We start from the raw sequence: 27713 nt of genomic DNA, 5'->3' as shown, positions 1-27713 counted from the left end.
TTCTTTAATTCTAAGCTTGGGTGAATACACTGCCATTGAAGAGACTTTCTTTAAAGATGACAGGTGTATTCCCTCATTTCCCTCTAACTCCTCTAGCTAAACTCAAGCTTGTGTGAGGAGCGAATTCATCACCAATAAGTAGGTACATATATATTTATTCTGCGGCAATTGGTACAACTGCCAAGGATATAAATTGATCCTTGTTGATGACTGAACATCAACTGATCAATTTAGCGATCCGTGGCAGTCTGACATCGAAGCCTCTAGTTTTCTTTTTCAGATAAAAGAGTTAAATAAACGAAAATTCCAAAGAGTATTTTTTCTTCCACAGAGCGTCCTGTCCATCGTCCCTCTTTCACACCTGGGAGACGCTTCTTCAAGAAGTCGAAGCTGATGTGGTGGGCTACAGCAACGCGGCTGCCTCTCTTGAGAGGCTGGTGGCTACTCCACTGGTGGAGAAGACCTTCCACATGAAAGTTCAGGCGCGAAAACTCTTCGCACACCGAGAGGGCTGCGAAGTGATCCTTGCTAAGGCCGACGACCAATTGACTAAGGTAAGTTTGAGCTGCTGAGAGCTTTACTACAGCAGAGTAAATACAAATGAGTAGGTTATCTTCATAGAAACGCACCGAGCGCGGTTCGTATGTGAGCGCGCCAACGTATACGGCGCGCACGCACACACTGACAAAATTTAGCGTGGACTAGCGGGTAGTTGCGCCGTTTCTATGAAGATAACCTACTCATTTGTATTTACTCTGACTACAGCCCGTTCAAGTTAACTGCGCACCCGTGACGTCACATCGATGCTCTGGTACGAACGGGGCGAACGCGGGGAGATGTGCGGATGAGTGAGAGCGAGAGAATAACTATAACTCAGTTTGCCATAAGTAGAATAGGTAGGCCTATAGTTTGAAGTTTTGACAAAACTATGGAAAATAGCTTTTGCCCGCGGTTTCACCCGCGTGAAATTTAGTTTGTCACAGATCGTCATAAATTATAGCCTATATGTTATTCTGGGTAATAAACAATAATACTGTAAAGTTTCATCAAAATCCGTTCAGTAGTTTTTGCGTGAAAGAGTAACAAACATCCAGACATTCAGACATCCAAACTTTCGCATTTATAATATTAGGATTATTACCTATAGTAGGATTGCGTCAGGTATGCGAACTAACCTAAACTAACTCTTGGTTCTTGGTCTGCAACCCGCATTAGACTTACTTTACTTAGGCTGAGTTTCACCACCTTATTTTAACCGTAACAATAACAATAACCGGTGCTATTTGAATGGAGTTTGACAGATCTTTGACATTTGCCAAAGTTAAAGTAAGATGGTGAAACTCAGTCTTAGTTATAATTTTCTTTTCTTTTTTGGGCAAAGACATCAAATTGTTAAAGTTTCTAGGAATGTTTGAGGTAAAAATAGAAGTTTTGATTCATTGTCTAGTCGTTTATATTAACTTCGACACGCCACGTGTATGTAGGCAGACACTATGGAAGGAATATTCCATCACCACGCGATTGTCAAGACATAATAGTCAACAATCTATTTATAACCATATTTTGGGTAAATTAAACGTGAATGATTGTGTATTTATTTATAAGGTAATTATTGAATGAACACATGAATCTCGCAGGCGTGGGCTAACAGATAATGATGTGTCAGAAAAATTATATATTCATGTACTCGTAATTTAGGCAATGACGTAGTTACTTTACAAAATATTTTTATTAACTATCCTTCTTGAACAAACCTCCATACGCGTAGGTGTTGTGAATCTATTTATTTTGTTGCAGAAAAGAAACAAATGAACTGTTTTCAATAAACACAACACTGATAATTAAAAATGTGATTAAAGCTATTTTTACTCAATGTCATAAGAAAATTATTGTAAAGCTTATTTGACTTAAAAAAAACCTTACCTACCTCTAAAAAAATCCAAAACTATTATTTGCCTAAATTAGGCAAAACTGAAGCGAAAACTAATCCTTACCTCACATGACGCAGCTCATTCGCTTTAATATAGTAATTTAAGTTTGTAAAGTAACGTTTTCACCCACTTTGGCTAATGTAGTTCGTTTAACCATAAAATAGAAATACACAGAAACCTCAATTGAGAAGATTATTGAAACAATCCTTTATGTTGACCACATATAAGTTCCTAAATTGATTTCAATGTTGCTAAAATCTTTTTTGTAATATTTGGACCACGTTCGTCATTTATTCCCGTCGCGTTGTCGTCGAATTCTAGCTTCGTGCACCAATATTTATGGAGTAATGTGTACCACATTAGGCAATAGGTCCGTGTAGAAAAACTTTCACAGTGCAAAAGCTCTTCGGATCAAGCAACTCTACTTCGTTCGTTTCAGCCGAAAAGACGTCCACTGCTGAACAAAGGCCTCCCCCAAGGTTTTCCACAAAGACCGGTCCTGTGCCGCTCGCATCCAGGCACCTACCGCGACCTTCACCAGATTGTCGGTCTACCTAGTGGGAGGCCTGCCCACGCTACGTCTTCCGGCTTGTGGTCGCCACTCAAGAACTTTCCTGCCCCAGCGGCCATCAGCTCTACGAGCTATGTGCCCCGCCCACTGCCACTTGATTTTAGCGATTCTGCGGGCTATGTCAGTCACTTTGGTTCTCCTGCGGATCTCGCTTACTACCTAGTTATAATATATGCTGTTTACCGTAAGCTAATGGTTTTTTGTAGGTTACGAAGTATTCCAGCCAACCTTTTACTCGTTCTCAAGCTTCATGCGTGTTTTTTTTTTTGTAATAAACCTACTGTAGTTATCTGCAGTAGGTATAACCTTAACTCGCGTAAAACTGACCCTTACCGAGATATGGCAAGTCACGTGAATAGCCAATTACCCGCGGCTCAACACGAGAATGATCAATTTATAATGAAAGGAGTATTTACTTTAAACAAATACTTAATAGGCACATAATTTGGTTTTAATTTCGACTGTGTGCAGAGGCGTGCTGAGCAAATTATGACAAGCTATGGTGAAAATACACAAAGCAAACTCTAAGTCCGTCATAGATTCTGTCCTGTGATTGATTTAAATTCAATAAATGAAAGTCCTGAATAAGTTTAATTAAAGACATTAAGTACAATTTCGCGTTTTGCTTCGGTACTCATAATATGGCCCAGTTGTCCTACTATAGATACAATTAATAGACAATTAATTAACTAAAAGTCGGTGGTCTGCGCGCCTAGGCTGTGTTTATGTATTCGTCAAAGCCTTCAATATTTCAAATTTAACTGTAACAAAATGTATTCTAATGAATATAACTGTCGTCTTACTTGGCTGGTTAGCGAAGTAGTCTAGATTAAACGGGAATGGCAGGCAATGTAATTGACAAAAGAGCAATATTAAGAGCCATTTAGATTAGCATAAAAGTTCGTTCATCCCATTTGTGTCCATTAGAAAGATGATCGTCAACTGCTATCTGGGACGCCATGTTTGAACCTTTAGTTATCCTACATTTAAATAAATAGAGAAAATATTATATTTGCCCCCAAACTAGACAGGGTGACTTTGCAGTGTTGCCAAATTTTTAGGAGCGACTGAAAATCCGGCACTTAACCTTGTAATTTCACCCTGTATACTACCTACCATTTCAAAAGACTTACTTTACTATCTTTGAGACTTTCATGTATGGTATATTAATTAGGTAGAAAACATAAACACAACAAAAGTCAAAATTCATAAATTCATATTATTAAACAACAGAGAGATGTCCTCCGCACATTATATTGATTGAATGAATAAATGAGTAAGCACTTTATTATACATATTCAGTTTCTGGGAACAGTAAAATATTATTCTGATAATGTTAATGGATTTTACTATGAAGCAATTTTCTCGTGAAATATGAAATAGATATTGCGACCGACCACCGACATGTCCCATATACAAGCAGCGTTCATATTTATGTGATAAATTTTAAACATAGCGCTATAAAACTACTTACTTCACTATAACACTAGTGACATTCATCCTCTATATTACTTTGATAAGTTCCATATTGAATCCATTGAAACTAATTAAAATAATACTCCTAGTGGAAATACATTTTGAATCTCGTGTCAAAATACAGTAGGTATGATTCCTCAATAGCATCTTAGAAAACCCCTATTCTATCTTTAGGCGAAAAGGATATGTTTATACTTGTTTATAGAATAGATAATAACAAAAAAACATAAGCCTTTTATAACATGACCACTGAAAATAAAACTTTCGTGTTTATTTCTACACTTTTGACTGCTTCACAGACGTATCCTCTTGGTTTATGTAAATCCACTATTGAACATGGTAAACAGTAAATCCTGGATTTTCCACAAGGAAACTGATGGAAATTCGTATCGTATTCCGAGCAGATTAAAATAAAACAAACAGAGAACTTACGATGTTAAATTCATTCTTCCATGCGGAGCTATCTCCAACTATACTACCGAAATGTCGACGCTACTAAATTATTCAACAGGGAATGCATCCGTAAGAGCAGTAAAACTCGGAGCATTCACATCTGTTCCCGAATTATATGCAAAAACTAAGTTAATATTAAAGATTCGGAAGTAACTCAATCGTTTAAAATTGGCCTTTCATAACATTTTATTTAATTAAAGTTAGATCGTTCTAGTAGAGTTTAGTAGAGGTCCCTAACTGGGTCCACATTGTATAAGTAACTGCCTTTTTAAGACCAAATGTGATAGCAAAGCAATGAACGATTGAATATTGAAGATGCCTTCTTTCTTTCTCTTTATTATTTTATGAGAACACGATTTATTTCAACAACATCTTCATATTTATCCCTCAGGCGATTATTTTAAAAGAAATTGTTTCATCCGATTCTCTCAATCGGAACAACATTTTGTACACAAATCCTTATAAGAATAATTCATATCCCTTTGATCTCGCGCAGGATCATTTTTATTCGTTTCTTTTTCTTAATGTTTGGGTAACATTTCGTTGGAGCATACTTGTAATTTTGTATTTTCAAAGTGTGTCGCTTTTATGAGACATGTAACAACAAAATCAAATTACCTAATGTCAAGGAGCGTATCTCCTGTTTAGGTACGGAATATACATTTAAAATGTATGTTAAATTATTAAATAAGTAGACAAAGTTTGTAACAGTCGGAGTTCAGTTACCAATTTAGGTTTTAGATCTGATTCCTAATTGGAAACAGGCTTTGTTCAATGAATTGTTACACGGCTATTGTTCAGAATTTCGATTATGTTTAAATAAACAGTGACGAGACTACAATTCAGTGTTTATATCCAGAATATCCGTATAGTGTGGTTACCATTGTGCTACATGATATTGGCTGTCGCCGATAGGAGCTTTCCATCAGCAAAGCGAATATACTTCGGATTAAATAACGGTCTTTACTTCTTTAGTTATAATGACAATGAAATGCACCTAGCATATTGTAGGGAATAATGTTCTAGAATCTAGATTAATATACTTAAGATATGGGATAAAACTAATAACATAAATGTTTTAGCACAGGCTAATAAAAAGTTGTGTTAGAAATGCTTAATAAAAGTATGTTGTAAAACCGTACAGCGTAGGTAAAAGTATATTATGCCTACCAAATCTGAAACTTACTATAAGTGTAGTGTCATTGCCCATTGTGCTTTCCGATAGCCAGGGACCGAATCCTGAATGTTTTTAAGAGCCATTTCACAAAAATATTCCGCGCGAATTTAGGTAAAAGCTGTCAACGCAACGTCAAAAGAGTAAAAAGAACGCTGAAATGGACAAAAAAATCTTGAGCCGTGACCGTATTAAGACTTGATTTAAGTTATTAATTTTAAGGTAGAATGAGGTATTCAAACTTGAATAAATAATTTAAATTTTTAATAGAGTTTATTAAGTCTTATATTTCGATTCNAGAGAGGTCAATAAGTCAAAATGACTAGCATGCAACTACTCGCGTATAAATTGTAATCACGCACTTATTACAATACATACATGATTAGTCCGTATGCGTACTGGCGATGTATATTTTGGAGGAAGATAATTGACCTAAGTCACTACAAAGTATACGCGAGCAGTACGCAGCGTATGCGTACTGGTCGTGTATAGTTTGGAGGAGCTTAGTAAAAAAAGTCATATCCAAACTATACTCGATTAGTTTCACACCCTTGCGTTCTGGCTATGTATAGAAAGACGCCTTGTCGTATGACGAAACTTAAATTAAATAATACTTTTTCATTAGATAATACAACTCTTCTGAAACTTTCAATCTAACTTAGACTGAGACTTAACCCCAGCTACATTTATAATCTCACCTGAAGAAGATTTAAAAGGATCCACCAACTACTCAGAAGTTCTTTTGATATCTTAAGCTATTGCAGAAAATGCAATATAATTTCTGTAGCTAGACCGCTAGGTGTAAATAATGTGGTACTCAGCCTTCATTCAATCTCGTCTGTCCATTAGGTTACATTGCCTCGAAATATAGCTTAAATTTGTGTGAAATGGGACAAGAATTTAGATCTATTGCTCGAGCCCAAAGTCGCGGGTAAAAAGCGGACCTCCGTCCGAATGACGGACACTTGAGAAGACAAATGGCTATTTAAACGGCCTACGAAGATAACGAGAAAGTTAGACGTTTCCTTAATATGTTGAGAGCCTTTTGACATACTTATCAACAATCACAGAGTAATATTAGATGTCCTATACTGGGGGCGTAGTGTGAGTTTGCTTCAAACGCATTCGACGTCGACTGCATTTAAAATATGTATGACAATTTTAGATTTTTAAAGTTTCCGCTAGTGGCGCTGTACATTATGTAATTTTTTTACGCGCTTACTATAGTGACGACGTTCCATGTATACTCACACTCAGCCCTCTGAACAGTCCCAGCTATGACATTGACAACTAATTTCAATACTGTGGGCTAATTCAAATGCATTTGTCGAGAGTAGAAATCGTCTGTCAAATAATTTTCTAGTAATCAATTTTGAACTGATTGTCAAGGTAATACAGTTGAAAATTGNATACTTTTATTGCAGTTATTGCTGTGTTTTTAAACCAAAAACCACGATCAAAATGTGACGTTAATCTTCAAATTTGCCAAATTATTTTTAGATTTTACTCAATAATGGTAATGAAATTCAAGAATCTATTTCATTAATGAACTACAAGAATATATGTCCAATGATTACTTTATATTTTTAGGCTTATTATATGAGCATAAATAATAATAGATACAGGACTTTGAAAATGAGTCTGCGGCAATTTTTTCGTAAAATGGTTGTGGGAGATGGGGCACTGTGAATTAAGCAAAAGAGTTTTAGTAAATCCGTTTCATTAATGGTCAACAACAAGGATCGACCTATCTTTCGCAGTTATTAAATAATCTCTGGGTGTTGCTTAAGATAGTAATTCATGCTTCCAAAATCTTAGAAATTCGCACGAAAATGTAAAATGGCTCTTAAAACATGACTTGTATTGTTTTGTAAATTCTGAGAAATAAGAAGAAAATAGACTACAAGCAAAGTAAAGGCTGTAAATATTTTGCTATGAACATTTACATAATTCCCAGATGCAAGAAGCCACTTTAAAGCAAATATGTTAAAGCAAATTTATGTTCTCTACGAGCCACTTAGTTCAGAGTACTTGTCGTGTCATCTCAAATTGTATAACTTAATGCAAATACTTCAAGTTACTTTCTTTACCAACATGAGCAAAACAATCAGATTAAGTTTAAAAAGTCAATTTGGCCATATCAAGATTTGAACCAAGTCTGCAGTGGGTTCAGCTATTTATTTGCCAATTTACTAAGTTATTAACAAAGGCTTTCCTCATCACGAAAAAATGAAAAAGTATTTGAGTCTAATCAACCACAAACTACTGTTTATTAATACCCGAATAACTATTGCATAACTCGAACCTGTCGAATGTTTTATTTTATTTTTACTAATTTTATTTCACACACTTGTTAAAAGTAAATTTAAAAGTTAAAGCGCCAATATTACTATCTCGGGCTGAATTTAGTGGCGAGCAGTAGAGGTAGACAGACAATACGTATTTANCCATCGTTAACACATTGTCTTCTCTAATCCTCGTTAATCTCGAATTCTTTGTGAATTTGCAACAAAAACAAATGACAACGAATTATTATGTTATTTTTATTAAATTATTTTGAAAAAACAATGGAAGTTTTTTAAACTGATGTCACATTTAAAAAGAGAATGCTGAAGCAACAAACCTCAAACTTCTGCATTTCAATTTTCTGATTTTCTTTCATGATCCCAAAGGAGGTCAGTTTCACATACTCAAAACGTGTCACACTCACAGCTGTCCGAGATCGAATGCCGATAATAACGACTTCTTTATCGATATATTCGGACTGTGCGCTGATAAAAAATAGTCAAGTGCGAATTCATTTCTGATTGGGGTGATAGCGCGACGGTTTGTCGTTATGCATCGAATGCTTAACGAGTTTGTAAGCGTTATGAATGAATACATCTCTATATTCTAAGGCTGGGTTGCCCCATCTTACTTTAACTTTGACAAACGTCAAAAATCTGTCAAACTCCATACAAAAACACCGGCTATCGTTAAAGTTACGGTCAAAATTAGGTAGTGCAACTCAGCCTAAGTAACGTAGATTTCGGTAACTATTAAAAGAAGATAAAACTATACAGAATACCCGAAAATGAACAAATCAATGTATTTTGAAGTTGAAAGATACCATTATGATATGATAAATTCCAAATATTAATAGTTAAAAACATTTTTCAGGAGTCTTTCTTACAGACGTCTCAAAATGTTTGCCATCTTTTGTACATTTACATCATCGGTTTAAAGAAGAAGAGGCGTAAGGAACTCTAAAAATATACATATTTCTCTATATAGTCAATCCTCAGAGCTTACTTATCGTGACCACATAATTTGTTTACTCTACATACTTTTATTAATGAGGACGACTTGCTGGCGTCGTGGCTGCAACCCTTCTATTTGTGTCTATCGATTGCAATCAGTCGCAAAGTAATTCCATTCCATTATGTAGAGACATCAGAAACAACTGTTTAGAAATAGTAATGAAACCAACCAACCAATGGCCAGAAACCTTTTTTTTTTTTGAGTACTGGAAAACTGTATTTCTAGTTCCTACTTCATATTCTTCATTTAGGTACGGCAACCTTATTTCCTTTCGGGAAAATTTGGGTCACTGGATCAATCATTTGGAAAAACAAAACATCGTAAAGTTAATTTATTGGGTTATTCATTGAACGTAGAGGGTAAGGTTAGTGTCTAAAAATAAATCATTGATACGAGTATGTACTCGCAGTTTACTAACATTTCTATAAATACATTTCTGTGTCTGTTTTCATCGCTTCATGATTTTAACACGTAACCAAGGACATAATTGTACCACCATCACCATGGGTAATAAAAAACGTAATTAAGGATCCTAATTAGTGATTGTTGACTGTTTTAGACCCGTGAAACAAGCGTAGCCAAAGTCAATTTGGTCATGATTAGACTGTTTCGCGTTTCCTCCGGCTTATTGTGTTTTGACAGGGTTAAAATTAGTTTTTTGGGTACGCTTTTGGAACTCATGTGTCATGGATTACCGGCAAGTATTTCACACGTTTTTAAGCTGAGTGTTTACTAGGTAACCTTTCTGATGGATGCCTACACTAGCAGCACGCGTATCTACTTACTGTATGCGCGGTAGCGTATCCAGACAAGTTCAAGTAATAGAATTGGCGAGCAGCACCTTGTGTAAAACGAACCATTTGGAGCTTACTGCTACAGAATAGGGTCTATTCAATAGACCATTGCAAAGATTGTAAGTTCGATCCTTTAAGTTGAAGAACATTGCAGATCACTTTGTATTTGGTCTGGGTCATTTCTAATGTAGGTTTATACTGTTTTTTTAAATCTATTTTACGCAAGTATTGTTTACATCTGTTGTCTATCTTACTTTTCAAGTTTTGCTAAGTTTGGAACTTGAGTGTAATTAAATAGTTTTTTTTTTCAATTCAATTCTTTATTGCTATTCCACAAGTTTAAGGATGTTCTAACATAATATACATTATAGGTACAGTATGGACCCTGTCGGGCACAGCAAACTTTTGGATCTCGCAAGAGCGCGTCAATGTTACTGAGTAGACAACTTTATGCATCGTAGGCGTCTTAAAAAACGTCAATTTGGATTTGGCGAATATAATCGATTTGGACTGTTTGAGACTGTCACACTTCGCTCCCATCGAATTAAGTTGGCCATTTTTAATTAGTATCGCCTTAATGACGCAGCGTACTAGCGCGGTGATTAGACTTGAGATATTTTGTGGCTTGAGTGCGAGGGATCCGAGTTCGATTTCTTGTTAAGTTAATTTAAAATTTAACTACATTTGATACGCGTGACGACAATTACTTCGAAAAGAGCAATTTCGAGAGAGGAAAGTGATTACTCGTATAATCCTATGATATTTTTTTATAATATTGAATCAGCGTTACGATGCTTTAAAATATGCATCGTAATAATGACGGTCGTTAGGTTCCTATGCTTTTTTTTACCAATTACAATTTAGTATCGAATCAAATGAGTGTTGAACTTCGTTTTGTAATACGCACAAGTAGCGGTTTTTGCTGCGTTTACCAAGCGAAGGTAAAAACGACGTAAAAACCATAGCTGATTAATAAAATAATACCGTTTCTATTCTTGTCGTGACCTACTGAACCCTGCAAGTGACACAGCACAAATTGTCTATTCAAAGTTGGCCTGACACCCTGAAATATGCACGAGGCGACGTGTACCTACCTGGTAACTAATGTACCTACTTCAAAGTAAAAGTTGTTATTCATTCCAAGAAATGGGGGAAAATTATAAAACTACATTTAAGCTGTGTTTAAATACAGGAAAGTTCACAAAATTATCCTTAATCAATCAAAAATACTCGTACCCACAAAGAAGGAAGGAGGAAGGAAGGAATATTTAGCGTCAGTCTTCTTTCGATACCAATGCAGTATCGCAGTATCCATCATCATAATTTCAGCCATAGGACATCCACTGCTAAACATAGGCCTCTCCTAATGATTTCCATGTTGACCGGTTGGTAAGCCTGCGTCCAGCGCTTTCCTGCTACTTTTATGATGTCGTCGGTCCACCTTGTGGGTGGACGTGCCACGCTGCGTTTTCCGGTACGTGGCCTCCACTCCAGAACATTGCTGCCCCATCGGCCGTCAGTTCTGCGTACTATGTGCCCTGCCCATTGCCACTTCAGCTTGCTAATTAATCCGTTGGGCTACGTCAGCGAATTTAGTTCTGATTCTGATTCGATCTCGTATTGAGTGATCTGATTGTAAAACACGTAATCGCATGTTCCTATAATGCAATCCCCTTCTCGAAGTCGAAGGATGGCCGTAGAGATACATATCAAAACAGCGGTACCACTCTACCCATGAATGGATAATGCTAGTGCACATGGACAAATAGTACAGAATTGACCATTTTGCACACGCGAGCAACAGTGGAAAAGCGAACAGTAGAGTCTAGTTCTTAATAACAAGGACATCTTACAATTACGACGTAGACTTACCTACATAAGTCGTGACTCTAGACTACCTCTATCATCAAGCACGTACTAATGCTATTATCGTAATAAATGTTTCTTTCTTTCTTTCTATTAAAATCACTTAAAGGAAAAAACATCATCACTTTCCCACAAAATTCATCGGGGCACCCGATTTTGATGATTTTTATGGGAGAAGTGATATTTTTTAGAACTTTTCGGCCGGAAGAAACTAATTTCAAACTCTTCCAGCAGTCACATCTTCGTAACATCTTATCGTTATTCTTACCTTTGGTGACCTAAAACAAAATGTTATGTATTATGTTGATTTATTATGACAGAGCCTTTTGTTCTTCTGTACTTTATGACAAGAGATTGTCAATTTTGAACACGCGAGCGCCGGGGCAGCGTGAATTATGCACGCGAGAACACTCTTACGCGAATGGATGTGTACCTAGTGCATACTAATATTGATGAAACTTGGAGCAAAGCTCTCTTTGTTTGCGATATAAACTAAGTACCTACTACTTATTATAAAGTAATAAGGAGGTAGAAAAGAGATGAAACCCACTCTGCCAAGAGGGTTCAGTTTTAAACACATCAAGTTATATTTTTAGGTGAGTTTAAGACACAGATGTTCATCACTAAAGTATAACTACATATTATCTACAACTATATAAGTACCTACATATTAATTATTATCTGTGATATTACTATCGTCTGTCAGTTATGTATTGATATTGCTTGAAAGCTCTATACCAACCAGCACACACTTTACAACACCATATCTCTATTAAAGTATGTTTAATGTTCATGCTGCTGAAATATTGACTGTAACAACTATAGACTTATGAAGTCTTCAGTGATAAAAAATGGTTCTTAAGTTAATCTAATGACTCTAATGAATGACTGGGTTGAATGACGTCATTTGACCTACCTCAAGCTTAAAAATACAATTTAACTAGACATTTTTAACGAGTCGCTTCGTGTCATAAATCAATGTAAACAACTTGCTTGTTTTTAACTTTTTCTTTAAATTTTATAGTTACGAATTAACAAATGACGTAATGGTATGGAGAGGAGTAAGTACCCACCTAATTAAGAAACCTGTCTTATTAAAACGCAAATCATGTTGTAGGTAGCTTCACATTATTAGATGTAAGTACCTACGCTACGTAAGTCTACGAAAATCTTACTTAAAATAAATACCTATCTGTGAATAAGCTTTTATAAAGTTATTCAGGTCAGAAAGACTAACCAGTTAGTTTAACTTAGTTCTTATTTAATTCTTGTTCTCATAAGTGGGTCTAGACAAAGTGCAAATTATAATCGCAAACCAGTCGAAAAGTGGTCGAAAAGCCCCTTTTTTGTATGGAGTTTTGACGGATTCGATTTTCGATTCGATTAAAAAGTGCGTTTTGTCTAGGGGGGAGGGTTTGGTCTCTACATTAGATTTAGCTCAATCGCATGACCTGATATCGTATGCCATATTTCCATACAATTTTGCTTTCCGCCCTTGGTGTTGCTGAAGCAGCACAATGCTTGTGTGCACAGCAGACAATGCCAGCCGGGCCTACGCCCACTAACTGTATGCTATTGATCTACAAACCAACGTCAATTTAGTACATGGTTTTGCGTCATCGACTCTGTCTACGCAAATAAAATCGCAAATGATAAATAATTATTTACTTACCTTTATGTTTACATTCGATAATCGATAAAATGTCGAAACGTCTGCAAAGCCTCTACTACAAAATTAATTTATTACGTAACATTATCTATAGGCCCGATTCAACGAAACTTTTATTCAAGAATAACTCCAGCTATAACTGACACATTGACAGTTTCAGTATGGGAAATATGTCAAAACTGACGATTTGCTCTTGTTTGGTCGAATCCACCCTTAGGGGCGTCGTATTAGGCGATCGCGAAATCGAATCGTAATTAGCGAAAACATTCCATAAAGGAAATACATGAAAACTACTTTATCGATGTAGCTTCAGGAATGTCCATGGACAAACAATATTATGATCTCCATTTTATTAATATCAGTTCTTTTCATTTTCTGCAAAATTTGTATGTTCCTGTTCTGTTTTTTCGTCTTTTAAAGCCGTATAGTATTTTTTATTAGAGCCTAAGTGATGGCTAACGGTTAATACAATTTTGATGAATCAATTTTATTTAAATATTGACTAAATAAATAATAATGTAAAAAAAACTATACTATCTTACTACCATATGCGTCAAAAGAATCCCTAAACATTTCTTGATAACCTTACATGATAACTCAACGAAGTTTTTAATTCAAGAAAATAACAAGTTAAGACTTGATAAGTAACAGAAGTGAACGATATCCTTGACATAGAACTGTGCAGTGTGATTTTACCTGTGACCTTTACCCTAAGGTGGTTCCACTACGATTGCAAATGTATTTAATTGCAAAATAATTACTCCAATGTCTCTACCCTCCGTTGTGTGTTCGCCCAGATATTCGTTGATTCGGATCTCGAACAAATTTGTATTTAATAGGGGGAATTGGTGGATCTGGATGACCCAGCTCAACTACATAATATATTAATTTACTTTTGTGAACTTTTTAGTCAAAAAAGTTTCATAGTCAGAGAAAGCATTTATTGGTTGACTCTATGTGTGTCCCACTTGGACATTGAACCCGGAACTTTGGAGTCAAGAGGTCTCACTTGACCATGAAGTGGTTTCTTATGTAGCTACTGAGCATTTTTTCAGGTCGTTAGGTACTAAAAAGATCTACTACGGCATTCGAATTCGATGCTATCTGTCTCATTAACAAAAACAATAGAGAATCGACTGAAGTTGAAGACTTGCAGGCAAAAATCCATTTTAAAAAACAATGCAACAATGAGTGTCTTATTTAGTCTTATTAACATAAATTAACTAGTTTACCTTTACCTTATCAAAAATTACAATTTAAAATGAATTTTGCAAAAAACACGAACGTTAAAGACGATATTGGCTGAATTCGAATTTATGTCTTTTTCTGAGATTTTGTACTTTATTGCTATAGAAAATATAAAAATACGCGTAGTGAAACGAAATTAATTTTAGTTTTGATTGACCTCTTACTGGTAATTTTGGTCCCAGTATAGTAACTAAAAGTGCAGAAGCTTGATTTTATTACAGTTGGCCACCTGCCTCAAACTCTACGTATACTTGATGTCAAGTCATCCTTGATTAAATCTATTGATCCACATGCACAACACGTAAGTTAATTACGAATGTATGTACGCCATTTGCGAGTAAGCTAAGTGCCCCCTACTTCGGTATATTAAGGCTCTTACGACTTTAACAATTTATTTAAAAATAACCAAGCATGATATCAGTATGAAAGCTTTTGTATGCTAAACTTTGGTCTTTTGACAGTAACTTAATACATAAATTATAGTTATATTGTTTGAACTTTTTTTAATATTAATTGTTCTGCGGACCTCTTGTTTGGATCCTGTTTCGTGATAAAATTTTGCTCTGTTTCTAAGTTCGTGAACTCATGTCCCCTATTTCGGGATAAAGTTTTACGCATCGAGTTAGGATATTTTAATAATGATTAAGGGTTTAATAAATTTAAAAACGATAGTATAATTTTAGAATAAAATAATTCTGTGAAATTGACGATATTACTTACCTGAAATATTCATGAGAAATAATATGAGTCTGTCTAGCTAGGTAGTTACGTACCTTCGTATAAAGTTTTGATTTATTATTCTAACAATATGTGAAAATATTTATATAACCATCAGAAATGTAGGGGGTCGCTAGTAATAAATTAAATATCGTTTTCAGATCGAAATGAGTATTGTTTTGAAGACCGGGTTTGTGAGTGTTACAATATCAAATTCCAACCACAAACCGTATTTAAAGGAAAGTTGTTGGTATTGGCTGGACAAGTCCGAGATGTAGAAGAATTAAGAACAAAACAAGGGCAGAGTTCAATAATTCACACTCTCATCATAAGGCAAACATCTGTGCACAACAACTACTGTGACTCATTTTGTACTACCACGTTGTATAGTCTAGTTATTTCCAAATTGTAAACGGCTATTAAACCAGCCCTATCGAAATACAGTCTACTCTTTTATTTAAGTTCCCAGTATCACTTTTCATGCGATTAATGAATGATATTAAAATGTATTAAGTAGAATCGCTTTACCATTCACAGATACATCTGATGACAGAGCTTACATTATTTCTACTTTTGACCACCATGAGCGCTGCGATAGATTACGTTACCCCCACCTAGTACTTCGCACCCAGCGAATAAGCTTTTATTTTCAAAGTAGGTACACACTGCTTGTTATTTTATTATTAAAGTTTAATTTATTTATCTCTATTATCGACCTAATTTTTCGTCCCAAGTTTGCAAAATGTCAATTATTGTTCACATTCTGAACAAATAATGTCGGGTTCACAAGCCGTGTAAAGCCAAAAAAGGAAAAAAATATCGCGTTGGCCTTAGAGATAACATTATAAAAATAATAGTATTTTAATAATAAGATGCAAAGGTGACTGAGGTTTTTCCGCCACTTCTTCTCAGCATCATCCGATATCGACAACATATAACAATTGGTGGTAGAACAAGCTGTATTGGGCCGTGTGTAAGGTCCTGAAACGGGCCTATAAGGAAAAAAAGAATTTGAATTTGATTAAACTTGTGCCGTAAAGCACCTATAGCGAATAAACTTTCGACTTCGATTCGTTTGCTTACGTATGAAAACTTAAACAGCGCCTTCGGTTAGGTCCCTCTCACCCAAGCACTTGATAGGATAGGATCTTCAGGCATGATGGGGCTTAAAGGTAAAGGGAAAAGCTCAAAAGATCCAAATGGGTCGACGTGCACTGCGCCCATGCGCGGCTCTAGATAAGATAATAGCACGAACAATTTTGATATTTGTTTTCGTATTGAAATCGAAAAGTGAACGTGACGTAAGGTGAACTTAGTATGAGAAATAGTAGCTGATTGCTAACGCCTTGACCCTGCGTGTAGGCCGCACAGATCGTATCTTACCCTATCAGGGGGTGATTGAGTACAACCTTGGCAGCGTGAATTGGGAAAATGGTTCAACCTTGATTTATTACCATTGTAACTAACTCTACCTTAGTGCTCAGTCACACACACGTAAGGCTAAGAACTCACGGCGCGATTTTCACCCGCGCCTGAAAACCGCGAAAACCGCGTCGTGATTTGTGCATTAGTTTTTACATAAGTATCTGCATTCTACAGAAGCTACGGGCCATGAGTTCTTAGCCTAAGGACACTTTTCTAACAAACTTTTCTCTGACATGTAAGGCTGAGTTGCACCACCTAACTTTGACCGTAACTTTGACGATAACCGGTGGTTTTTGTATGGTGTTTGACAGATTTTTGACGTTTCAAAGTTAAAGTAAGATGATGCAACCCAGCCTAAGTATTGTAAATAAAGCCATCTTGTACTAAGACATAAAGCTTACGGCATTACGAGCAACTAATCTTTCTATACAGGGTGGAAACGATAAGTGATCTCACTCGATTATTTCTAAACTATACAAGATATCAATAAACTAGTTATTAATCCTGAAAGTGCTTCATGAGCTCTATCAAACGGTATTAATAATAGGTTACAGAATAAACTGGATCTATCCGAAACTTCAATGTTTCCAGCTTCCATACTAAATGTATGCCAGACACACAATATTAGAAGTGTATTTTTTTTAAATTTAATAATAAATACTTAAAATAAACTCGTAAATTGTATACTCTAATTTATATAGTTTGGACCTGGTTAACTGGGGGAAAATGCTATGTTATATGGCATTAAGTTCACCTTTTGTACCCTATTCTATGTGCAAATATTTTTTAAATTAATATGCAATTAAAATTATCTACCTATTATATTTTTTTCACATTAATGAGTATTTAAACTGTTCTCTTACATTTTACCGAACATGTGCTACAGCATGCACAATAGGCACAATATCTAGTTTCAGAGACAGTAATAAGTAGTTAGGTATCATCATTTGTAATACCTAATCACATGTCATTAATAAATAATGCACCTATAGTGGAATTGTTTTTGTTATTGTATTTCCTATTCATAATTATAGCTTAAGACAGTATACTATACATATTACGTTATACTTAAAGGACATAATATCTAAAGCAGAAACAACCTTGGATCACCTCTGTATTTTATTATATTTAATTAGGTATTGTAACAATACAGAAGTCTGTAGAAAGACTCATTAAACTTGACTCAAAGTGTTTTTAACTAAATGATTTGTACTCTTGTCACTTATTTGAAAAGAGTTTTACGTGTTAATTCATAATACGGGTATTATATTGTGACCAAAAAGCTTTTATTTTTATTAATAATATTTATTATAATTAGTCGATAGATATCTACTAATATTATATATCAAGTCGATCAATACAAGTTATACAATTCTAACTTATTTAAAAAAAGAGCTTATACTTAAACGGTCACTTCGTAATATCAAGGTCAATAAAATGCATTTTAAATTTATTTTTATTGAAACGTTGTCATTAAGCACGCAAAGGATACTGCGGTTTATCTATAATTAACAGTGATTAAGTAAGTAATGTGTATAATTGTATATCTAGTCATAATTACTTGGGATTGGACCTTATTTCTATTCTTACCCGAGTAAATCACCTCAGTACCTGATCTGAATCAGATAGGTATTAAACCATCAAGGCTGAGTTGTGATCTGTAGTCCAAGGTTGAGTTTACAGCCATGTGGTTCCTAAGCAAAGCTTCTACCATACATTGGATCGTCCCTACAGAAGCTTTTTTGTTATTTTATTTCTGAGTGAAACTTTATATTTAAAGGTAGAGCCAAACTTTCTTTGTTCGTTCCAAAAGATGTCCACAGATGAACAAAGGTCTTCCTGAGAGATTTCTTTCCTCCACTCAACCCTACATTCAGGGCGTGGATTCCAGGCAGGTCTATTTATTTGGTACCCACAATTTACTTTTAAATTCAAACTCTTTCGTAATTTTATTTCTGAAAGAAATTTCATATTTTAAGGTAGAGCCAACCTTCCTTTATTTCTTTGTTTTGTTAACGAAAAGATGTCCACAGCTGGACAAAGGTCTTCCTGGAAGATTTTTTCAACTCAACCCCATTCAGGGCCTGGATTCCAGGCAGGCCTATTTATTTAGTACCCACAATATTTCTTTTAAATTCTAATTCTATCATAATTTTATTTCTGAAAGAAATTTCATATTTGAAAGTAGAGCCAACCTTCTTTTGTTCCTTTGTTTTGTTAAACAAAAGATATCCACAACTGGACTAAGGTCTTCCTAAAAGATTTCCTCAACTCAACCCTACATTAGGGCCTGGATTCTAGGCAGACCTATTTATTTAGCACCTACTATACTTCTAAATTCTAATTCTTTAGGAAAGTTCGCATAATCAACCGTTCACGCTGTAATTATAGAATCATTATGACGTCAAATCTTGACCTTGGGGTTTTATGTGCTTTCAGTTATGAATCATTTTCAGTTCAGTAAAAGTTCAAAGGTTGAGCTCCTGAAAAATACCTACCCAACTACGTACTCAGTAGTAAACTTGGTATTTAGGGTTATTGGACTTGTTACACAAATAAAAACAACTTTCAGTAAGAAATAATGACAGCTGCGACTGTGATCATTTAAAATTTTGGCAACAAGTAGAATAGAATAGAATAGAATAGAAAACTTTTTATTTGCAAGAAAGGTACATACAAGCAGGTAAGACATAGATTAAAACAGAGAGAAATAAACAAGTGGACAATTAACTGCTTGTGCCCCTCTGACAAAAAGGCACCCGCTCAGCGTACATCAAGACCGCCAGGGCTTGTCTTGAAACTGATTTTCAGCGGGGGCCCTCTGTTGTCACGGCGTACCCCTGCTGACGGAGATGCAAGAGGAGAAAGGAGTCCACAAGTCCGGCAGCAGGGAGAACGCAGCAGGGGGGCGCAATAGAAAAAGAGAAAACAAACAAACAAAAAGAAAGAAAAAAGCACCATAAAAATTAAATAATAAAAATAAATTCATTTTACATTAATAAATTATGAATTACAATAATAATAAATTACAATTATAATAAATTACAATAAATTTAGATTTTAATTATTAATTACATAATTAAAACACATTTAAATAGAATAAATTACATTTAAAATACAAATAAATTATTAAAAAAGTAGGTAATTTCATTGCGGATTAGTATACCAGAATAGTCTAACGTCTGTTACAGGGTTTTGGTATTTTTCAGATGTAGTAAAAGCTTTTGTTACTACCTCTTAAAAAGTAGAGTCACCTTATTCCCTAACCCCCTTACTAACAATAAATTTCACGCTCGTTGAACAGTGTTTTAAAACATGTTCAACAAGTGTGTAACTTTTTTTAAGAAGGTGTTAGACAAATAAATTTTAACTATGTAATTTATTCGTTGAAGAGCAACCTCTTGCTCTCCTTAATTTGTGAGAAAATTACGAAAATAATAATTTTTACTCCCTAAGTCTGATCTGTTTAGTTGTTACGGAACCCTAAAACAAAGCAAACAATGTTTTGCCATACTTGCGACATCAGATCATCGCCGCAGCAAATATGAGGATGATAAACATCGCGAATTGGATGTAACATAATGTACAAATAGTACATTATCGAGGCCGCGAAAATGAGGAAAAGCAAACAAATACGCATTACGCACATACAGGGTGAACTTGAATGCTTTTAAGAAGAGAAACTTTTAATACATTTCCCGTAAAATTATTGGGACTATTCCCACGGTTCCCAACTCTCATTCTCACAGCTGCAACCCCTATGTAGCCAGGATCTATTACAGGTGGACCGCCAGTAAAAAAGCCCTAACCAGTCTTGTTGACGTTGATTAAACAGTTACAAAAAATTAAGGATAGACAATTCCCTTTTTCGACTTTAAATTGATGATAGGGTTCCGTATCTTCTATGATCTTCCACCTGGGACTGTGGTAGTGAAGGCTTTGTCCGGAATCACAATTCCTTCCCACTTAAGGCGAATGAAGGAGCACCGGGTCTTTTTAGTGGTATGCCTTTGTGCTGCCTTTTTAAAGGCCATTTTTTTTAGGTTAATAAAACCTAAAAATAACAACTTTATGAATGAGTCGGTATGGTAGGTACGCAGTACCTAAACCCAAAATACTATAACCTACCTACCTTTGTGCCGATTGGTCTATCGACCTTTTAATGGCCATTTAAATTTAGGGTAATAAAACCTAAAAATAACAATACTTTATGAATGGGTCGGTATGGTACGTTATGCACGCAGTAAATTCTGAACTTTCAGCTGAATGTAGGTACGTTTACGTACTGCACTACGAACACAAATCCTAAATAATAATAAGTAGGAAAGGAAAATATTGGACGAAATAATAACGTAAATATACTCGTATACTGTATTATCCTGAAATTATTGTACCTACATAAATGTAATAGTGATAACACATACGGTGTATGCAGCTGCCCGCGGCTTCACCCGCGTGAAATTTAGTTTGTCACAGATCGTCATAAATTATAGCCTATGTTACGTTATTTAAACAAAAATACTGAAAAGTTTCATCAAAATCCGTTCCGTAGTTATTGCGTGAAAGAGAAACAAACATCCAGATATCCATACAAACTTTCGCGTTTATAATATTACAAGTAGGACTTTGTGTAACTTTTCTTGAGATTTTCTTACTCAGAACATAACAATAATAAGTGTTTGTAATAATTTTAAAACAGCATGCTTAACATCTGTTATCACGTGTTAGATTTCAATCGGTTACTAAATTATGTCTTAAAACAATTGACAATAAATTACAATGCGCATGTGGTGCAGAATTCATAAATTAAATAACATTCTCGCACGTTTTATATTGTAACCATGTAAACCTATTTACATTCAGGTAACTACTAAAATTAGACCTTATCAGTATTCAATGCAGAAACTTAAACCATGTAACATGGTACCTATCTCATTCCTATAGATATGGTCTACTTAGCTAACTTTTAGTTTGGACTTTAAAATACTGTGTTGAGTGTAAGCCAACAAATAACAATGAAGTAAGTAAGCATCCATAAAAAAAAGTAAAACTTATTCTATCGTCTAGGTTGTGAAGCCCTACGAAAGATGGATTCATATCTTTTAGTTTTGACCGAACTGGGAACAAAATCACAAAGAAAAACTAAAAACTATGAATATTTCATACTGCATTAATATTTATTTGAACTAGTGACTTCTTCTGAATTTGGAATATTTTGGACCACTAGCGTGTAAAGGTCACTGATAATGTTATCTAACTTAAAATGACGTATACGTACATTTATGTAAGGTTATTGCGAAACAATCATCATCATAACTTTTATCATGGAATAAGTATAAAAAATACGTTTATTATTTAAAAGTTCTACGGTGATATCACAAAAGATACTAAAATTAAATTACAATGCTTCTGATTCTTATGTGACCTAGGACTTATTAAAAATTAAATTCTTTTTAATAGCATAGTAGTCGAGTCATGAACAATTTCCTTAGTTTTCATTTCCTACCATAAAATCGGTCAGTCAGCACAAAGGTTCAATTGAATTGAATTGCATCAAGTTCATGTTGCACTTTATTTTACCACTGCAAAATCGACTTTCCTCGGTTATAATTTGGGTTAGTTTCAGGTTGCACTGTTAATCGAATGCGCATGCGTTTGCAAAATAAACATCCTATTCACTGATATCGTTGCGTTCTAAAATATTGCCGTTATTGCCGCTATAGTCGATCGAATTGCAAATCTGACTCATATTTTATGAAATCGGACTTAATATGTAGATGGGCATATAGTTTCGACTGATGTGCTGTTGGTGTTATTAAATTATTTATTATAATTAATATGCAACATCAACCGTACCCTGAGCACGAATAACTCTTGTAATCGTATTTTTTAAACAAGGTTCTGGATCCTACAAAAAACTTGGTTGGTGGTAGGGCTTGTTCTAAGTCCGCCTGGCTAGCTACCACCATCTTACCTAAGTCTGTCGCCATAACAACAATGTTAACAGCATTGTTGTGTTCCGGCAGTTAGAGGTAAGATAGCCAGTTCCTCCGTGGTTGAGGATTCCGGGTGAAGCTCGCTTCCACCTTCGGCCTGATCGTCACTTACCATCAGGTGAGATACAGGCCAAGAGCTTCCTCGTTGTGGATAAAAAAAAAAAAAAAAAACTATTAACAAACGAGTACCATAACCAGAAAGAATGTATAATGGTGCTCGGGGTACCAATCTCTGAATTGAGATCTTAATCTTGGGGATGTTTCTAAAAACAGATTTGATCAACTTCGAAAAATTATTAAGAGTCTAGCAGTACTAAGATATTATCGCTTTATGAAACAAGTGCGGTTAGCTATGAACTTACGACTGAAAATTAATGTCTCTCAGGCTGAGTTACACCAACAAACTTTGACCGTAACTATAACGATAAACGGTGCTTTTTGTATGGAGTTTGACAGATTTTTGACGTTTGTTACTGTCAAAGTAAGATGGTGCAACCCAGCCTTAAAGTAGGTTATCTGTGGTAACTATAGGTACGGTTCACAATAATGAGGGCTATCGTTTTAGCGCTCACCAGTTAGCGCCACTGTAGAGTAAGGTCCTGTCACTTGCTAGTAGCGAAGACAGTGGCACCAACTGGTGAGCGCTAAAGTGGTAGGAGGACTATCGCATTTGCACTCATCAAGATGGCGCCACTGTAGAGTAAGGTCCTGTCAATCGCCAGGGGTGCCAACTGTTAAGTATAAAAACGACAGCCCTCATTGAATTTATTTTCAGCTGTGTAACTAGCAGTAACCAAAGGGCGTTGACATTTCATTTGTACAATATTAACGTTAGTACGATAGGAATGGATTCCGCAATCCGCGTGCGCCGGCTAGGTTAAAAATACCTTTACCTCCTACAATAAAGCTGTTGTTGTGTTTCAGTTTTTAGGAGACTGAATTTTAAACCGGTGAATTACGAGTCGGTGTTCCGAAGGATTCCGTACCTTTGCTTCCTATCATCTCTTATTCCTCCTTGGAAAAATGGTGATATACTTAATTAACAAATCGTGCAGTCAAAAGTGGCATAGAAGGGTCATTCCACCGGCCAAGAAAATCACGTGTCCGGGGCCAAAAAGTACCCGAATATCATAATATTTTAGTAACAAATATTTTTATCTAATAGTATAACTTTGGTTCTTGTTGTTAAACCACAGAGATAGTTAATAATAGTTAATTAAGTAATTTAAAAAAAATCGTAAGTCGTCAAAAATTGATTACCACGACGTGTCCGCGCTNCAGAGCTACCTTCGCACAACTTCGAGCCGTATGGCAGTCACGGAAATTGACCCAAGCAAGATCAAAATATTCGGGTCCAACGTCAAACCAGTTCTGCTCTATGGGCGTGAAACGTGGAAGGTCACTAAGGTTATCTCGCACCAGCTGCAGATCTTCTTCAGCCGCTGTCTTTGCCGAATTCTCCAAAATCGTTTGAAAACGACGAACTTTTGGAACGCTGCCACGAAATACCGATCTTTCAGCAGAATAAACGCTGCAAGTGGAACTGGATCGGCCACACTCTCCGAAGGGACCCCGATCACATCCCCAAGCAGGCTCTAGATTGGAACCCCCAGGGAAAATGCAAACGTGGTTGCGCCAAAAAAACATAGCGGCGCACTGTTAAGACTTGGAGCGAGATCAAACACGAAGCTCAAGACCGAATGCGATGGAGGACTGTTGTGGACGCCTTCTGTCCCATATAGGAGACATAGGACATTGAGTTACTAATATTATATGTATAATGTATATGTATATTTTTTACTCTTTTACGCAACAACTACTTAACAGATTTTGTTGAAACTTTACAATATTGTCGTTTATACATCAAAATAACAAATGGCTAGTTATAATAACATTTATTTTACCATAACTTAAAAAAACCTTAGAAAATAAAATATTTTGTTTTATTTTTGATTACTCTGACTCCCAACTTTGATTACCCCGACCATGAAAATTTTGATGTCGCATAACTTTTTATTCCAGCTTGCTACAGATGGGCCAATATAAAAAATATGCTCGTAATAATGTCTATTTTGAAATGTTTTACCTAAACTTACTCTAAATTCAAAAATAAAAAAGGTCGGGGTAATCAACAAAATAATCCAGATCCGGAGAATGACCGAGAAACCATGTTTAATCACTGCCCTGAAGTGTATAATTTAAAAATAAAGGAGCCTACTTTAATATTAAATTGTTAACATTAATAATTTTTGCCATGAATTTGTAATTGAAAGATAAAAGCAGAGCCGCGATTTCTTCCTCAAAATATTAACCCAACTATGTAACACTATTTAAACATTGATAACGCGAACATAAATGCCAATAGGCATTCTCTGCCAGTTAACCTTTGGGCTAAACGGGAAAAAATCGTTTGGCAGTGAATTGAAGTGAAAGAAATGAGAGAAATATCAAAATTTGAGAAAATTATTATAAAGCTAAGCGTGCTGCGAAAACGGGAAAAAATACAAACGATTTTCACGCGGGCACAGATACCTAATGATAATAAGCTTGCTCTGCTTAGTTATAGTTGTCCATATGGAGGTAAATATTAGCTAGGACATAGGTAGTTAATTGCGTTAACTTAAGCGTGTTGAAATTACCATAGGGGTCAGGGGTTCGAAAGTTTCAGATTACAAACACAGGTTTCTATCAATTCTTGGCTATGATCCATTCAGTATTTTATTTATACGACTACTTAGTTAGCTATTTACCTACGCTAGGAATCAGAATATACATATCGTCAGTTGCAGGTTCACTTGGGGTAACTGACAAAATACGGTTTTTGAGTTAAATATACAGTTTTTCTTAGTTTTTTCTGCTCTTTCGAATGGTATACGTAAAAAAATTCTAGCTTTAAAAAAAATACAATTACACGGACATTTTCAGGTGTGAACTTTTCAGATTTCCTTCACAATTTTGGTGTAACTGACATTGTAATAATTTTACCAGGTTAAATTGGTGTATCTGTAATAATGTAAAAATTTTGCTACAAAACTTTGCAATTACACTGATTTTCTAAGGTTTATAACATTAAATAAAATAGGAATTTAGAAAGTTTTAAGGCATATTACATTATTTTTATACCAGCAGTATCAGTTAAAGAAGTTAAAGTTAGCTCAACAAAAAAAAAATATTGAAATTGAGCAAACTATCCAGCCAACTAGGCGTCACTGCGCGTTGCTAACATTAACCTGTTGTTACTCTGTTACTTTTACTGTTGTAGTACTCATGACCTTAATTCAACATTGCTATAAAGAGGTGGGAAATTAAATCCATTTTGTTTTCAGTTTAAGTTGCCCCGTAGAGCTAAATACGGTATTGGTAAGTCAAAGCTTAAAAAAATATTGAAATTACTTAGTTTCACAGTAATACTTTAGTTATTTCAATATTTCTGTCTTAAAAAAATTAAATACACATATTTTCTTGATTTTCGTGGCTTTTTTATCATTTTTTAATGAATAAAATAAAAGTTACTTCTAATAAAATTTAAAAAAAATATAAAGAAAACGACAAAATGATATTTTTTTCATGAATTCTCTTATTTTTTAATACTTTTACATAAATTATACAGCAACTAAGTAAACAAAACCCAGCAAATGCATCAAATTATTATAATTTGGGCAGTACTTACATCAATTTGACCTATGTTTTTTCCAAAAGTATGGTGTAAAATTAGTGTAACTGTCAAAAGTACAAAAATACATTGGTGTAACTGCAATTTATTTCCTTAACTAAGACATATTAGATAATTCTTTTTATTTAATCGAAAACCGCGTAGAATTCTAAGCATTTCTGTAAAAACAGATCCAAAAAAGGTTAAATAGGAAAAAAGTTATGTCCGATTTAAGACGAAAAAAAACTTTAAACGGCTCTACTGAAAAACTGTATTTTGTCAGTTACCCCAAGTGAACCTGCAACTGACGATATAGCCAGCTATGACACAGATGAATGGTACCGGTACCTAACTCGCCAAAACCGGTAACGGTAATACAAGTCCTTTCTAAGTGGGCACGTTATTGAGTGAAAGTTAGGACTTTATGAAGCTTTTACGAGAAGTTAAGCTAAAATTTCAAAAGTAAACAAAATAAAAACTTATAAACGAAATCGGCAACGATTGCCAAGTTTTCAACTTACCATTTTAAAACAAAGTTGCGATAAAAATAGAACCGCCGACTTGATATTATTTTAAACACTATTTTACCAGTCACTGTGAATGAATGTTCTCAACATAGCGTTAAAAGTCTTCACTAAAAATTAAAACTTAAATTAACACTGTCGAAAGTTTAAAAATAAAATCATCTGACACAACCACTTCGCGACGGAACACGTGTGGACTGCCTGCCAGATGGCACAACACAACACATGAATGACTGGAGTAGTATTCTCGATGCCGAAGGAAAAAGAACTAAAACTGTACTTTGATTCTGTGCAATTAAGTCTAAATTAACTTGAAGGTTGCAGCAGATGTTCTATTGAGTATTGCACAGTGCCCGATGCACTTTTTAATTCATTGTTTATGTTTGGGGTAAAGTATGTACATGCGTACTACCGACGCAGTGCGGTAGCCGCACGATAGAGGTGGACCGACCAATAGCGGGGTAGAAGCGTTTTATCGACTAAAATGTCCTCCAAGGTTGCATGATAAGCTCAGAAGGACGACAAAGTTTTTTTGAATATTTGTGGCCATTGGCCATCTCCTGAAAAGTATCGAAAAGTATGTCTATCGTACTATAAGTAAGCATATAAATTTCTTGTAATCTGAACAGACGCATAAAACCCGATACAAGCTCAAGAAAAGACTGAGATAGTATCCAGTTTTAATAAGTTAGTCCCAATTTGATTAGAACACGGCTTGTGTTAAATTCAAAGGGCCCAAAAGGCACATAAAATATGTAAGTCTTAGTAGTCGGTCCGATTGAGTCATTTCAGAAGCTTAATGCCGTTTATATCCTGACACCAGGGTTAAGTCCCTTGTAATTATTACAACCCAAAAGTAACAGTCAAATGAACACGCTTTCCGTTCCCAAGCCTCAGCCCAATGCTGGTTAATTAAT

At 35.2% G+C, this 27713-nt stretch overlaps 1 protein-coding gene across 1 annotated transcript in view; it reads left to right on the top strand.

Annotated features, from left to right (window-relative positions):
• The window catches only part of LOC114351599 (zyxin-like), a 129951-nt gene extending 128139 nt beyond the window's left edge, over positions 1–1812 (top strand). The window contains exons 5-6 of the mRNA XM_028302874.1: positions 332–554; positions 1798–1812. Coding sequence (XP_028158675.1) covers positions 332–554; positions 1798–1812 — 238 coding nt within the window. The remainder of the gene's footprint in view (positions 1–331; positions 555–1797) is intronic.
• Positions 1813–27713: the final 25901 nt, after the last annotated feature.

This window comes from Ostrinia furnacalis, unplaced genomic scaffold (assembly GCF_004193835.3).
Source record: "Ostrinia furnacalis isolate ACB-3 unplaced genomic scaffold, ASM419383v2 OfSCF1166, whole genome shotgun sequence".
NCBI classification, from domain to species: domain Eukaryota; kingdom Metazoa; phylum Arthropoda; class Insecta; order Lepidoptera; family Crambidae; genus Ostrinia; species Ostrinia furnacalis.
Note: the sequence above shows the minus strand (reverse complement) of the source record. Positions and strands in the feature narration are given on the sequence as shown.